This window comes from Manis javanica, chromosome 5, assembly GCF_040802235.1.
Source record: "Manis javanica isolate MJ-LG chromosome 5, MJ_LKY, whole genome shotgun sequence".
Taxonomy (NCBI): Eukaryota; Metazoa; Chordata; class Mammalia; order Pholidota; family Manidae; genus Manis; species Manis javanica.
This window is the reverse complement of record NC_133160.1, coordinates 153252648-153268185: the sequence shown is the minus strand read 5'-3', so window position 1 is coordinate 153268185 and position 15538 is coordinate 153252648. Positions and strand designations below refer to the sequence as shown.

General features: G+C 35.3%; 1 protein-coding gene across 4 annotated transcripts in view; it reads left to right on the top strand.

Moving 5' to 3' along the window:
• TBC1D19 (TBC1 domain family member 19) overlaps positions 1–15538 on the top strand; it is a 146443-nt gene that overhangs the window by 92665 nt on the left and 38240 nt on the right. For all 4 annotated transcript variants that reach the window (XM_036994776.2, XM_017664797.3, XM_017664796.3 and 1 more), the window contains 2 exons: positions 332–406; positions 3670–3732. In XM_036994776.2, coding sequence (XP_036850671.1) covers positions 332–406; positions 3670–3732 — 138 coding nt within the window. The remainder of the gene's footprint in view (positions 1–331; positions 407–3669; positions 3733–15538) is intronic.

The window sequence follows — 15538 nt, the reverse complement described above, 5'->3', positions numbered from 1 at the left end:
TCCTGGCACTTAGTAATTAATAAATACTGTATTTGCTATTAAAGTTAAATGACAGTTAATCAGTTTAGCAAACATTAATTGAATTACCCACCAGGGGCCAAATCTTATCCTAAGTGACAGGATTAAGTATATTTATTGAGCATCTATTATTTGTCTGGCATGGAGAATGTAGTGGGGAATAAAGTCCCTATTCCTCTTCATGTTTATAAAACTGTTAATGACTATTATTTATTAAAGTTTGAGTTTATATTTATATTATATTTATATTTATACTAAATTGACTTTATGTGATTGGCCTTTAATTTTTTGTTTGTTTTACTTTTAAATCTAGGATATCTTATATTATGAGCAGCTTAAGACCAATGTGATACAACATGACCTTTTGGTGGACAGTCTAATTTATAAAGTAAGTAAAAGTGTGCATAGTTTTCCATTTCCATTAAAAATTATTAAGGGACTTCAACATACAGGGCCTGTGCTATATATGATGATTCATGTCAACCTTGAAAGATAATTTACAATGATCATTATACTTACAAAGTTAAGATTGATTTTCAAAATCTGCAGTCTCCATTCAATATCTGCTTTCCCTTTGAAGCTGTCCTCATGATCCTTTCCTGGGCCTTCCATTTTTTTTTTTGTTTAAAGAATGGCAAGTATTTCTTGTCCTTACAAATTCAATTTTTCCACACAAACTAAATGGAACTGAAAGGAAAATGTGACTATAATTCTTTCATCTTATTTGTCTCATGATTCTTCAGGGCCTACTTGTTTACTCTTTTATATTGAAGTCGTTTTTATTTTTAATATTTTATAGTTTGTAGACATATGGTTAAGTACATTTTTTTGTCTGATCAAGTTGAAAGTTGACATGTAGATGTAAGCACATATAGGCTGTGAATGATTCTGGATTAATAAGTAAGCTCTTTAAAAAACTTAGATTTTAAATTTAGAACTTGTAAAATAGAGGAGAAGGGCATATTAGTCCAAGACTCAGAAATAGGGGAGAGCAGATTGAGGACCTGAAGATTTGTGTGGGTAGAACATGCCCAAGGTTAATCATGGCAACAACTACTAGCATGTAGTACTGCTTACTATGTGCCATACAGTGTTCCAGGCTTATTACACAGATTGTCATTTGATCTGGGCAGCTCCCTTAAGAGTAGCAAATACCAGCATTTAGGTTGTAAATGATTTCATACACTAAATGATAAATGCATTTTTTTCCTGGAAAAGAAACCTGCATTCTACAAAATCATGCCTTAAAAATAATAGAGCTTATAGGAAAAATAGGGATGGGATAGGTTTTGCAACTTTGTTCCCAGAGTACTAACAAAAAATAATCAGTAGCTTGGGAGATGAATTGGACAGTTCAGGCAGGCTGCTCCCAGAGGAGCATTAAAAATGTACAAAAATAACAAAGTTGAAATGTTAAAATAAATTAGATGGAAGTGATGTGCTGGGCCACTGGGGCTGCTGTTAAGTTGGACAAAGAGGAAGTGCAGCAACTAACAGTCATGCAAGGCTGGGGATGGGCCTCTTTGGAGAGGGAGCCCAGTATAGTCATTCATTTTTGATTTTCTTGAAACACAATTATAAGGGCTCATTCCTGTGCAGTAGCTGAGCTGAAAGTTTTTCCCTTCCTCGTTGAAGGTTATGCTTCTTCTGTTGTTCTGGCTCCCCTGTTTTAAAGAAAAATTGCATATGAATACACAATTACCATGTTATACAGACATCATTCCCTTACTGACATCATTCCCTTTTACTATAACAAAACAGGAAGTGCTATTTTTTTACCATTTTACAGATGAGGGAACTGAGGTAGAGATTAAGTAAATTTGTTTAAATTCACTTATTAAATAAGAAAATCAAGATTTGAACGTAGGTAATCTGACTTCACAATCATACTCTTAACCACTGTACAGGGAACAAAGATGAGGAGAGTTAAGAGGATACAGTCTTTTGATGAAAAGTCTTGACTTTCACAGAGGTTTTATAGCAGATTGGGGTCTCAAGTACTACTATGAACTTTTGAGGTCAAATAATTATGCTCAGGGGATTATGTTAGCAACAGTGTAAAAGAGCTTTTGGACTTTAAGACCTTCAACCTCTTTTCTATTCAAATGAGAGAAGCTCAGAAGAGAAATTCAGAAAATCAGACAGTGCTAACATGAGAGTTCTCTTTACTGCCAACATGAATTTCAGTTTAAATCAGTAAAGAAAATCTGCTGTGAGAAACAGGTTGCATCTGAAGAACTGAATATGAGTTTTGGTAGAATCAAGCTGGACTATCTACAACATGAGTGTTTTTAGGAAAATATCTGCCTCTGGGTGTTCCTCACTTGCATTAGTTGAGTTCCACTGAGCTTCTTGGAGTAATTCCAAATGTTATTAAAGTCATTCTTTGAGGGAATGAGCATTTTAAAAAATTATTTTAGGTTTCATTACAGCTCCTTTTGGCAAAGACTCATTTTTACTGTAACTGTAACTGAAAATAAAGTAGACTTATTTTAGTATTTAAACAAATGAATGGAACAAGGCAAATTTAACTCAGAACATCATCAAACCCTCTCTAAGCTAGATTTTAAATGTTTCTCTTTGGACTGTATATTTTTCTCCCACAAACTGGCCTTGTATCCACATCTATAGTTTTTTACCACTTAGTATGATCCAACAGTTGATAGCCATGTTTCTCAACCTTTTCTTAATTATTACACCCCCTAAAAAGAACATTTAATTAATTTTTCTCTAAAATAAAAAATTATATACTAAAGAATATGATTTTGTTGGGCAGAAGATAAGCTTTGGAGGTTCACAAACCATTGAAATATGTAAAATTTTTTGGCTCCTAAGAATCAGCTTTCACCCCCTTACAGACAATATCATCCCTGTTGAGAATGCATCATCTCTACCTCTACTCACATTGTCTTCTGACTTAGAAGATTGCCCCTTTCTTTTCTGTTAATTTGTATCTTTAAGTGTTTCTAGATTTAGTACACATTTACTGCCTCCAGCATCATACATGACTCATTTCATCCTCCCCTGATTGCTGTTTTACTCAAAAGCCTGGTTGAGTTTTGTAGAATAAACAGTATTATCAGGGATTTCTATAATATTTCTTGGCAATTATTCCCGTATTTCTACTATCTATGTTTTCCTTCTGGTGAGATTGTAGACTTCTTAAAGAAAAACACTGTCTTGCTTGTTGGGTAATAAGCAATGACCTGCAAATGAATAATCACAAAGGCATGGAAGATTGTTGGTACTTTGAGGGAATGGCAAGAATGTGGATTTGAACAGTGCAGGATGAGATTGGAACAGTAATTTGGGGCCAGATTGTTATAGTTGCTTCTGAATGTTATGATTGGATTTGCTTTTCCAACTCTAAGACACCTAAATATTAGATTAAAAGGAGATAAAATTAAAATAAATAATGAGGAATTACTAATGAAACCTTAAAAAGTATGAGCAATTTAAGGTAAAATAATGTGTCACATATATTATTCAAGTAAATTTATAACAGTGATAAAATCTGGGAAGTTTATAATCATACATCAAGTAATAAAATCCATTGCAGTCTTGTTTCTAGATAGATACTGCATTTTATGTCTCAATGCTATAGACATATTTATTTAGGCTCTTATCAGTACTTTCTACGTTTAATTCCAGGATGTGAAGTTGACTGCAAGCAATGATGATTATTATTTTGTATTTGAAGATTATTTATATCAGGTAAGTTGAAGAAATAATGTTGTTTTAAGTTCTCTAACTCAGGATACCTTAGCAGATATCTCTGTTTTTAACTGAATCCTGAAATTCAAGCCATTTTTTATTTCATATGTTCCAAGTTTGGAATAAGTTAACTTGTATTCTTAAGTGGGATTAGGTTGCGAGAACCTGAGTTCCCAAATAAGTATTTTAGGCTGTTCCTTTTGGTCATATCTGCTACAACCAGTAGAGGTATAAACACAGATTATTACATTGGATGTCAGATTTAGGTTTAAGCCATGTAAAGATGTTTAGAGAAAGCTTTTTACATGATACTTTCCTATTAAAGGTATTGAATAAATAATAAAATGTTTTAGTTTGAAGTGACATGATTACTCTTTGATCATTTCATGTGCTGCTATTGTGGATTTTTGGATCCTTACCTACATCTTTTTCATATCTACTAAATAAAACACATATATAGAAAAAAATATAATTTATATAGAATTTCCTATATGATCTTTTTTTTAAAGATCACGCATACATAATAATACTTTTATTTTGAGTGAATATTGATGTAAGTACCACATAGCAATTTTCTGCTTGATTAAGTATAAATCAATCCTAGCTGTTGGCATCAGCAGGTTTCTGTTTGGTAACAGTGGTGGTGGTGTGCATTGGTGTAACTCCCTGGAAAGGAAATCCGGGACAAAATACCTCTAAAACCGAAATCAGTCAAAGGGAGAAATAAAGTTTAAAATCCATTAATTGCTTACAAACTGCAGTCTGGGGCCATCTCTCTTTCCTGCTCTGGCAGCTCTCCCACTAACCTCTCAGGTTCAGGTAAGCCCTTGATTGCCCAGGTAATTACCCATTGATATGGAGATGATGTACTGCTCTCTACCCCTGAGGACCGCCTGTTCATATGCAGATGAACTAAAGCCAGGCAAGATATTCTGGAAATACTACAATTTTATCCACAATGAGCTTTAAGAAAAAAGAGCTAAGTAAGAATTTCTCATGAAGATTTAATTCTACAAACTGAAGTACAAAGATTTTATAAAATTTACTTGTTAAATTAAAATTTGAAATAAACATAGAAATAATTTTGAAGGAATGTGATTAATTTTTTAATTTAAAAAAATAGTGAAGATCTAAAATCCTAATCTTTAATGTAAAGTTAGTGATTAATTAAAAGTTAAAAAATACATAAATCTAAAAGCTGATTTACTTATGTAGCCTTGTACATAATTCTTAGTACTCGGTAAAATTTTGAATATACTGATGAAGTTAATGCTTCATTTATATAGTGAGTGGAAATTTTCACGTTTGGAATGGCAGCATAAGGAGCTCCAGAGAACCATCTCCCACAGAAAAACCATAACTGATGAAAAATTATTTTAAAAACAGAAATATTTAAAGTATCAGGAATCTGTCCTAAGGTCATACATCAAGTCAGCAAATGAATAAAAACATTTATTCAAGAAAAGCTGCTGTCTTTTCTTGAATCTCAGTAAGAACAATCTGCCATCACTTAAGCCATGACACCCTCTCTCCCTACCCTCCCCCCACCCAAATCTACATGGTGGATTGATTCTTCAGTTCAGCCGAGTGTGCTCAAGAAGTTGGGTTTCCTTTCCCTCTAACTTCTAGTCAAGGTTACAATATCTCTACAGGGTGGGGGCATATGGCTAGTTTTTCTAATACCCCTCAGCTCTGTGTTGAGGATGCTAAATCCTAGAAGAATGCTGCCAAGAAGTTAGATGCTTCCTTTTTCTACCCAGCCTCCACTCATAAGGCAGGCACCTGCCCCAAGAGCTTTACTTGCTCTCAACAAACTAAGAACGCTGGGGCCCTGTTGCCCTCACCCCAGCTTGCTTATAGGATGGAGGTTCCACCTGGGGTGAGGCAAGCTGAAAAGACCAGAGGCTACCAACCCCACCCAGTGGCATTTTCAGAAAATAGAAGTGTGATTCTGAGAGACAGAAATGGGCCACTGTCTCCACCCGGAACTCCAGAGCAGTAACTCAGATTTTGCCCAGGGAGAGAGGCAGCCAAAAGAACAGAGAGCTCTGAAGCACTCCTCAAAGAACTGACTTTAAATGGAGTATGGGAAAGTTCAAGCTAATGGGGCTCTCTGAAACAATGGAGATTTTAATGGTAGGCAAATAGGAGGCAGTGAACTAACTCAGCAAGAGTAACAAGCTAAACTAAAAGCCAGCTAGTTTACCAAAGGGGCCATGGATAGAGGCAGGATGAGTCTTGCTGGGTAGGGACAAACCTCAGACTGGCCTCAAAAAATAACTGCAAAGGATTGCAAATCGTGCAAAGAATTCCAAATTTAACTGAATCAGACATAGTCCAATTTATACTTGAGAGCACTGTTGAAAACAATAGAGCAATCAGCTGGCAATTTGTGGAGCCTAACATCTGGTTGTGATAACAATCGAGGCAGAAAGCTTAGAAGAGAGATCAGGGAAAGAGTCAAAAAAAGCCCTGCTAAAAACCAGTGTCATCCAAGAGGGACTGACTGCCTCTTTGAGGTACATCAGAGATTTCACACTGTGAGAGAAATGAACTCCAAAAAAATATTAAAACTGTCACTAAACAAATAAAAAGCAAACTTAGGTTTGATGTAGTCCCATTTATTTATCTTTGCTTTTGTTGGTTGTACTTGCAGCATCATATCCAGGAAATCACTGCCAGGACCAACGTCAAGGAGCTTTTTCTCTGTTTTTTTGTAGAAGTTTTATGGTTCAGGTCTTACATTTAAACAGCTAATCTATTGAAAAGACTATCTTTTCTCCACTGAGTATTCTTGGCTCTCTTGTCACATGTATTTCTTGACAATGTATGTGGGGGCTTATTTCTGGCCCCTTAATTCTGTTCCATTGGTATATGTGTCTGTTTTTATGCCAGTGCCATACTGTTTTGATTACTATAGCTTCATAGTATAGTTTGAAATCAGGAAGTGTGAGGTGTCTGTCTTTGTTCTTAAGATTTTTTTTGGCTATCTGGGGTCTTTTGTGGCTCTATACTAATTTTAGGATAGGTGAAAAATATCATTGGAATTTTGATAAGGATTACACTGAATCTATGGATGTTTGGGGCAATATGGACATTTGTTATTTCTTCCAATCTATGACATGTTTCATTTGTTCGTGTCTTCTTCAATTTCTTTCATCAGTCTTATAATTTTCAGTGTACAGATATTTCACCTCCTTTGTTAAATTTATTTCTTAGTATCTTACTGTTTTTGATGCTATTGTGAATAAGATTGTTTCTTCTATTTTTTTTTCAGATATTCTGTTAATGTATATAAATGCAAATATTTTCTGTATGTTGATTTTGTATCCTGCAACTTCACTGAATTTATTGATTAGTCCTAGCAGGTTTTTGGTGGAATCTTTAGGAATTTTTAATATATAAGATCATATCATCTGAAAATGAAGACAGTTTTACTTCTTTCTTTCATATTTGGATGCCTTTTATTTCTTTTTCTTCCCTGATTTCCCAGAGTGATCTTTTAAAAATACCAGTCAATTCATGTCACCTGTGTGATTAAAACCAAAAAGGCCAAAATCCTTCAAGGGCCTACCTGACTCTGCATGACCTGGCCCACCTCTCCAACCTCATTTTTCATCTCTCCCCTGACACTCTCTGGCTCTGTGCATACACCATCCTAATCTTTCACCCCTCAAGTTAACTATACTTCTTTCTACCTTAGGACCATCAGACCTGCAGTTCCTCTGATGTAGAAGACTGTTACCCTCCCCATTTCCCTTAGTTAATTCCTATTTTTCTTTGGCTCTAAGCCAAAATATCTGTGCTCACGTACACTTTCCCTGACCTTCTCCCTACCTCCCAACATGAACATATGCAACAAGGTCATGGCCATCTAATGCTTTTAGTATTATGTAGTGTTATTAATACTTTTTATTTATAGTACTTATTATAGCTTATTTTATAATTGTCTCTCCCATATAAATTCTATAAGTGTTTTGGTCTTCATTGTTAACTCTAGTCATAGCATGCTATAGTACTGAATAAAAATTTATCTTAACATCATATACTTTTTATCATTGATAAGCTTTTTTTTATTATTGAGAGGAAAACTTTCTTCTTTTATCTGGAAGCTTAATATCAGTACTTATTTGTTGGCTAAGGTTTTGCTGTCATTTTACAGGACTCTAGATTTCCTTCTGTTAGAATTTAGTTCTAGATATCATGGATCCTTTTTATGAACTAACTCCTAAGGGAAACAGACTAGTTAATGTTGTGCAGTGCTAAAGATATAAAACAAACAAAATAAACTCAATATCTACTACCTGGCAAACACTTAGCTTGTTAAATTTTTTTCCCTTCATAAGTTAACTGTTTTGATCTATTTTGTCAAAGCCATTATGACATTAAACATATGAATACATAAATTATATTTTTAACCAAAGGCCAATAATGGCATGATTTATAATGTGTTGACTATTCTACATGTCGACTATAGTGTGTGAGTAAATAGACTATAAATTTGACAATTTCATCCTTTTTGTTGACTGGAGAGAAGCGGTTCTCAATTTTAAATTTCAATTCCAAAAGCTTTTCGGTGATCGTAAAGGGATTTGCCAGGTAACAAATCTGTCTCATTTGGTAAACAGGGTCAGTAAGGGTATTGTTTTAAATGAGAATAGTAATAATTTCTCATAGTGCCAAAATTAACCTTGAAAATACAGTAGTCTCACTTTCTGCAGTTTCAGTTACCTGCAGTCAACCGTGTCTATAAGTGAATGATCCCCCTTCTGACAAAGCACAGGAAGGTCAGTAGTAGCATCACAATACCTACATCATTTACCTCACATCATCGCATAACATAGGCATTTTATCATCCTACATCATCACAAGGAAAAAAACGGTGAGTACAGTACAATAAGATATTTTCAGAGAAAGAGACCCCATTCACAGAACTTTTATAACAGTATACTGTGTAATTATTCTATTATTATTTGTTGTTAATCTCTTACCATGCCTAATTTATAAATTAAACTTTATCATAGGTATGTATGTATAGCAGAAAACATACTGCAGTTGACCCTTGAACAACACAAGGATTAGGGGTGCCAAACCCCTGCACAGTCAAAAATTCAGGTGTAATTTATGACTCCCCAAAAACTTAAATACTAATAATCTATTGTTGACTGGGAGCCTTGACAATAACATAAACAGTCGATTAACACATATTTTAAATGTCATATGTATTACATACTCTATTTTTACAATATAGTAGGCACAGAAAAGAAAATATTAAAATCACAGGGAAGAAGAAATACATTTACAGTACTGTACTATATTTGTCAATAACATAGTTTATGTTGTTTACAAGATGAATCATTTAATGTCAGTACTTATGTCAATATTGTGTTATATGATATAGCACACTATAGTTACATGTATTACTAACACTAGACATCAAAAATGAAAAGATAATGTGAAAAAGAAATTCATATTTACAGGTATAATGATTCATATATTGATAACAAAGAAACAGTAATATGATTACTTTATGGTAGCCTAGTGTGATGATAGGATTGCTTCATGGTAGCCTAGCCTATACACTAAAAAATGAATCATAAAATTTTTATGATATATAGTATTACAGTCATATTCATAATGCAGTATTGGAAATATTGTTACATTTAAAAAAACCACCTGTGATGATAGGCTGATAATGCTGTTTCTCCAATTATGAGAGAGGAGTACCGTAATACAATATAATTCTTTGAAAGCAGTTATACTAACAAATTACAAATTTTATATTAAATATCACTCACTTATGCCTGTGTAAGGATGAGCTATCCACTTCAATACAAGTCTTGCACACAATGTTCAACATGATGAGTACCTAGGCGATGATGATGGTGATGGCACAGAAATGTCTCATACGGTTCTTTCCATGTAGGCATCAAATGTTCACATGAAGACACTCATGCACACACACAACAGGCACATCTATTAATTGTATGGCATGATGATTAGTATTCTTTAAGTGGAAGTGGATCAAAAGAAGGTCTTCATCCTAGTGCTCTTCACTTGGGTAGGCTGAGGGGGCAACAGAAAGAGGAGGGGCTGGCCGTGTTCTCTCGGTGGTGAGGCAGAGGAGGTGGGGGAGGAAGGAGGTGAGGGAGCAGGAGAGTCAGGCACACTGGGTAACCGTTCAGAAATAATCATAATTTCTTTCTGACTTTTTTGTTTTTCCATCTCTCTAAAAACATTTGTATGTGGCATTAATCCTTCCACCATTTGCTTTAGTTTGAGTGCTAGTATCATAGAAGGGTCCAAGTTGTAAAAGAAATTTTTAAAAACTGTCTTGAAAAATCAAGATGCTTCTGCCAAATTGTCTCATGTCAATTTGTTTTCTGGCACTGCTTCTTCTACGTCTCCTTCCTTATTGTCTGGAACTAGTTCAGAAGTACTCATCTCCATTAAGCCATCTTCTGTTAGTTCGCTGGTGAGGTACCTATTAGCTCTTAAATTTCTCCAAGATCCGTATCTTGAAACCCTTCACCATCACCACCCCCTTTTTGCCATATCCACAATTTCATGATTCCCTTGGTTGGCTCTGTCATCAATCCTGTGAAGTCATGCACAAACTGTGGACACAGTTTTCTCCTCCAGCAGAAATTAATTGTGTTGGGCTTGATGACTTTCATGGGTTTTTTTTATAACAAGGATATCATCTTCAATTTTGTAATCCTTCCAGACTTTCATGATGTTCTCTCTATCAGAGTTCTCTTCCACGGTATTGACAATCCTTTCCTTAGAGTAGCATGTGTGCTGAGCATTAAAAATCCTTATTACTCCTGATCTAGAGGCAGAATTAGAGACTTGTGTTTGGGAGCAAGCAGACCACACTTTGACACCTTCAGTGTTGAACTCATGGGTTCTGGGTGATCAGTAGCATTGTCCAACATCAAAAGAACTCTAAAATATTTACTGGCAAGGTGCTTCCTGACTTAGGGGACAAAGCATTGATGGAGCCAATCCAGAAAAAGGGCTCTTGTAGTCCAGGCCTTCTTGTATAATCAAAAGCCTGGCAACTAGTATTTATCTTTTCCCTTGAAGGCTTGAGAATTAGCAGCTTTATAGATAAGGGCAGTCCTGACCTTAAATCTGACTGCATTTGCACAAAACAGAAAAGTTATATTCCTTTCTGCCTTAAATCTTGGTGCTCACTTCTCTTCCTTACTAGTAAATGTCCTTGGTGGAATTTTTTTCCCAGAACTTTTTGTCTGCATTAAAAGGGGACTTTTGTCTGCATTAAAAACCAGTTCAGGCAGATATCCTTTCTCTTCAATGATTTTCTTAATGGCTTTGGAAATTTGAATGTGACATCTTTGTCGGTAGAAGCTGATATCTTGACATTTTTTAAGTTAAACCTCTTTCTGAAATCATCAAACCTTCCTTTCCTGGCATTAAATTCTCCAGCTTTATATCATTCACCTTCTTTTTGTTTTAAGTTGTCATATAATGACTTTGCTTTTCTCAACTCATATTAGAGTCTATAGATTTGCCTTTCTTAGACCCATCCTGCACCTATATAAAAGCTACATTTTCAACACAGAGTAAAAAAGGCATTTTGCCAAAAAAAAAGGTACGTTTTTAGTGCCTGGTGGTGTTTACAGAAACAGCTTCATGATTTTCCTTTTCCTTTTTTCACAATGGCCATTTATCTTAAAATGGTAGACAGCTGCAGAGCTCAATCTATAAAGCAGTTCAGTTTTTCTTGTAATGTCATGACTTTTCTCTGTCTCATGGGAGCACTTCCAGCATCACTGTGGCACTTCATATGGGTCCATGGTTTTATTCAAGGTTTACTGTCCACATTATCAGGGATCCTGAATACCTGGATGAGGAGGGACTACTGTCTATTCATTTTTGTCTGTCCCACATAAACAGAAAACTTGTAAGTGACTGAATCTGACAGAATTATTTTTAAACAATAGATGCATTCTCTGAGAAAAGGCAGAATGATCATCAGTAAATATTTATTGAATTCTTATATTTGAATGATACCACTTTTGATGGGCTTATATTCTGGCTAAGGAGGCAAGACATGATAATTAAAAATGTTTCAAAATTGTGTTAAGCAGTTTGTATAAAGCACCGGCTATTGATAACACAAATAGTAATCTGTAGGATTATGTTTATACCTTTATTTTCCATTTTTGTCAATAGTTTAGTCCAAATTATATTATCTTTAGATTTCACATAATTTTTCTCATTGATCTCATGGCCTCTGCTACTGTTAGTACTTTGGAAATAGCACTAAATAAGCTTTAATGTGGATCTTTATCTCCATAACATAAATAAAGGGATAATTATAATATCTAAGCACTGTCTTTGGGAATTATGCAGAAATAAATTTTCCTCATTTGGATAGTTACTAAGAAAATACTTTCCATGATCATACCTTTTAATGATTTATTTTATAATTAGTCTGACTTTAAATTAGAGAGAAGTTCATTTCAAGTAATATGAATAGATGTAATTGTATGCACTGAAAATAAAATTGCTATCAGAAGTTGAGTTCTGATTTTTTCTCACATACATGTGTACGTGCATATGTGCATGTGTGTTTGAGGTTAGATGGAAGAAAGTCTCTTCTCATCATTAATTACAGGCTTTCCTTTAGCAGAGCTGCCTAGCAACACAGCTGTTCTATGGGAAAATTGTTTGTGGTCAAGGAGTAAATTAAATGTTTGTGACCATGCTCTGGGTCATAACCCATTTATTGGGTTTTGTGACAAGACTACAAAATTAGATGGCATGTGAATTGCTGTGTCCATATGTACATTAGAAAACCTCTAATAATTCCTTTTGAAGGAAAACCTGGGCCTGTGTTACAAGGATACACAGACACTGTTCCTGAATGCCTCATTTTAGTTGTCTACATTTTATAGGCACTGACATCAAGTATTATAGAAATAAAGTTTTGAGTAATAAGTCAACTTTTTAGTATTCTAAAGTTTAGCTTTTGTTTTGCATGATATTTTTAGAAATACTTGGTTGTATTGAATGAGTTAAATTATGTCAGAGTTTTAAAATGTGTTCACACAGAAGATGACCTTATTCGATGGAAGTAAACTGGGTAGTTTGACAATGTCATTTTCAGGTTCCAGTACTTGCTGCTGTCATGACAGCCTATAAAAGTTAACTTATTGTCCAAAGTGCATAACATATTCATAGGGAAGAACTCCTATATAGTAAAGGGAAGCTGTGGGGATTCATTCTTTCTGTTGTATGACAGAAGCTCTATCATTTGCTTGGCTTTTCTTGTGTATGCTTAGTAGCAATACTGTAATGTTAGAATATGCCATAATTAGAGATGTTTTAATGCCTTTGGATGGAATTTAAGAGAGATCCAAGTGCAATCAGCTTTCCCTTATTCATATATCCATGTCAAATTATTGAATGTCTGTTCTGATACAGGCACTGTGTTAGATGCTGCATAAGAAGATTTTTATTAAGCTCAGGTTTTAGTGGGGAATGAGGGGAAAGGCAAATACATAGTTATAATATAATTTGATAAATGCTCTGAAATAGGTTTATGTAATGTTTCATGCAAATACAATTGAAGGAGAAATAAATTCTGGGAGTTATGAAGTTTAGTGGTGGCTTCAAATTAGCTTAGCATGCATGGCAGGGAACTACTCTTAACAGTTCACGTTAGCATTAATGAGCACCTGATAGCACAGACTATGTGAAAAGACAAGAGAGAACAAATGTGAAAGACATGTCAATACCATGATCTATCATTACAGTCACTTCTTGATACATGTTCAGCTCCCTTGCCCTTCTCCCACTTTCCGGTATTATTACCTGACAAAACCTTAACCAATTATCCACCAATTTTCTGGCTGCAAGGTGCATTTGAATGTGGCTGGAGAAAAACCTGCATTCATGATAACTAACTTTACTTTAAATTCCTGACCTCTAACCTCACGATAGTCCATAGGTCTGCCCAACAATTATCCTACATTTCCCTAGTCCAGTCATTCATACAGTTTCCTAGATGACTTTGCGCACCTGTCTCTTCAAACCCGACTTCACTCTCAGCTGATGACTTTGAGTCCTGTTTCTGAAAAAAAAGCTCTGAGAAGTGAACCCCTACATATACTGCCACTACCATGTGTACTCCACCTACCTGCATCTGAACCCATATACTCAACTTTTCCTTCATGTTATTATGAATAAACTACCTTTGCTTTTGTTTATGGTAAGGCCAATCCCTGCATTTGGACATTAAAACTCATCTCTCCTGATACTCAAAGCTGGTGCAATTGTTATTTTTTCTATTATCAGTTTTCCCATCTCTATTAAATCACTTCTCTCAGAATACAAATATGCTGTTACTCCTCTCATCTGAAAAACAAAGCAAAATAAAGTGAAAAGAAAATCTTTCTTTATTCCATATCCCTTCCAGCTACTGCCCTATTTCTGCATTCCCTTCTTTTAAAACAGCTGTAGATATTGTTTCTAATTCCTATCATCCTATTTGCTATTGAACCCTCCCTAATCACTGTTGCCCAGCTGCCCAGCTCCACTCAAAGTCATGAATGACTCCGTATTTCTAAATCCAATGGTCAATTCCCACTTCTCATCTTACTTTATCTGTTTGGCCTTTCAGTAATCATACCCTCTCCTTCATTCTGTTCCTTCACTTGTCTTCTAGGATGTAATGCTTTCTGGTTGCCTCCTATCTTACTAACTAGCATTCTCATTTACCTCTGCTGGTGCCTCCTCACCTCCCTGTCCTGCCCTGGAGTACCCCAAAGACAAGTCTTTGGACCTCTTTTTCTTTTTTTTCCCCTATCTTTGCCTTTGTTGATCTCATCTACTTTCATAGCTTAAAATACCATCTATACATTGACAACTCCCAATTTTATGTCTCTTTCTTGGCCTCTCCCTTCAATTCCAGGCTTACCTAGCTGCTCCCTGGAAGCTGTTTTCTACCAAGAATTTTGTTACCCCAGGCTCATTCCTCACTACTTTTAGGCCCCTAACTAAAATAGCAAACTTCTCCCAATATATGCAGGTGCATGTACACTGCATTATCATCCTTCTTGTCCGTACTTTTTTTTCTCCATACCACTTAACACCATATGACATACAATATTTTTTTTCCTGTCTCCCTTCATAAAAACATAAATACTATGAGGGCAGGGATTTGGGTTTGTTTTTTTTTTCATGGCTATATTCTTATTCCCTAGAATAGTGCCTGCTACATAGTAGGTATTCAGTAAATACTTGTTGGAAGGAAGGGAGGGAGCAAGGCAGGCCAGAAAGAAAGAAGGAAAGAACTATCAAAGGCAGAATCAGGAGGATTTTGGTGAGAGGCTAAATAAGCAGGTTGAGAGAATGGACAAATGACCGGATTTTCAGGCTTTGGATAAGTTAAAAGCATTACAAGGTGATACTGGGAATTTAAGATTAGAAACATAGGAAGAATATATAGGTCGGGCAGCAGGACAGAGAAGCGGAAGACTTTAAAAGTTTTTCTCCACAAGACTGTGATAAGAAGAAGACGGAGTGCCTATGCATTAGAAACTAGACCAGAAAAAGTCTTTGTTTTTTATTTTTCTCCCAGTATTTTCTAGTCATTGGAAGTGAGATTGTCAGCACTGTCTTTACCATTCACTTGTGGAGTGCTTATCAGGCGCCAGGATCTGCTCTAGGCACTTCGTGTAGTTCCTAACTAATTCTTAAAGCTGCCAGGAGCCCAGGCCATGTCTGTCCAGTTTCAGTCTTGTAAGCCACATTGCCTTTTAATTTATGAAAA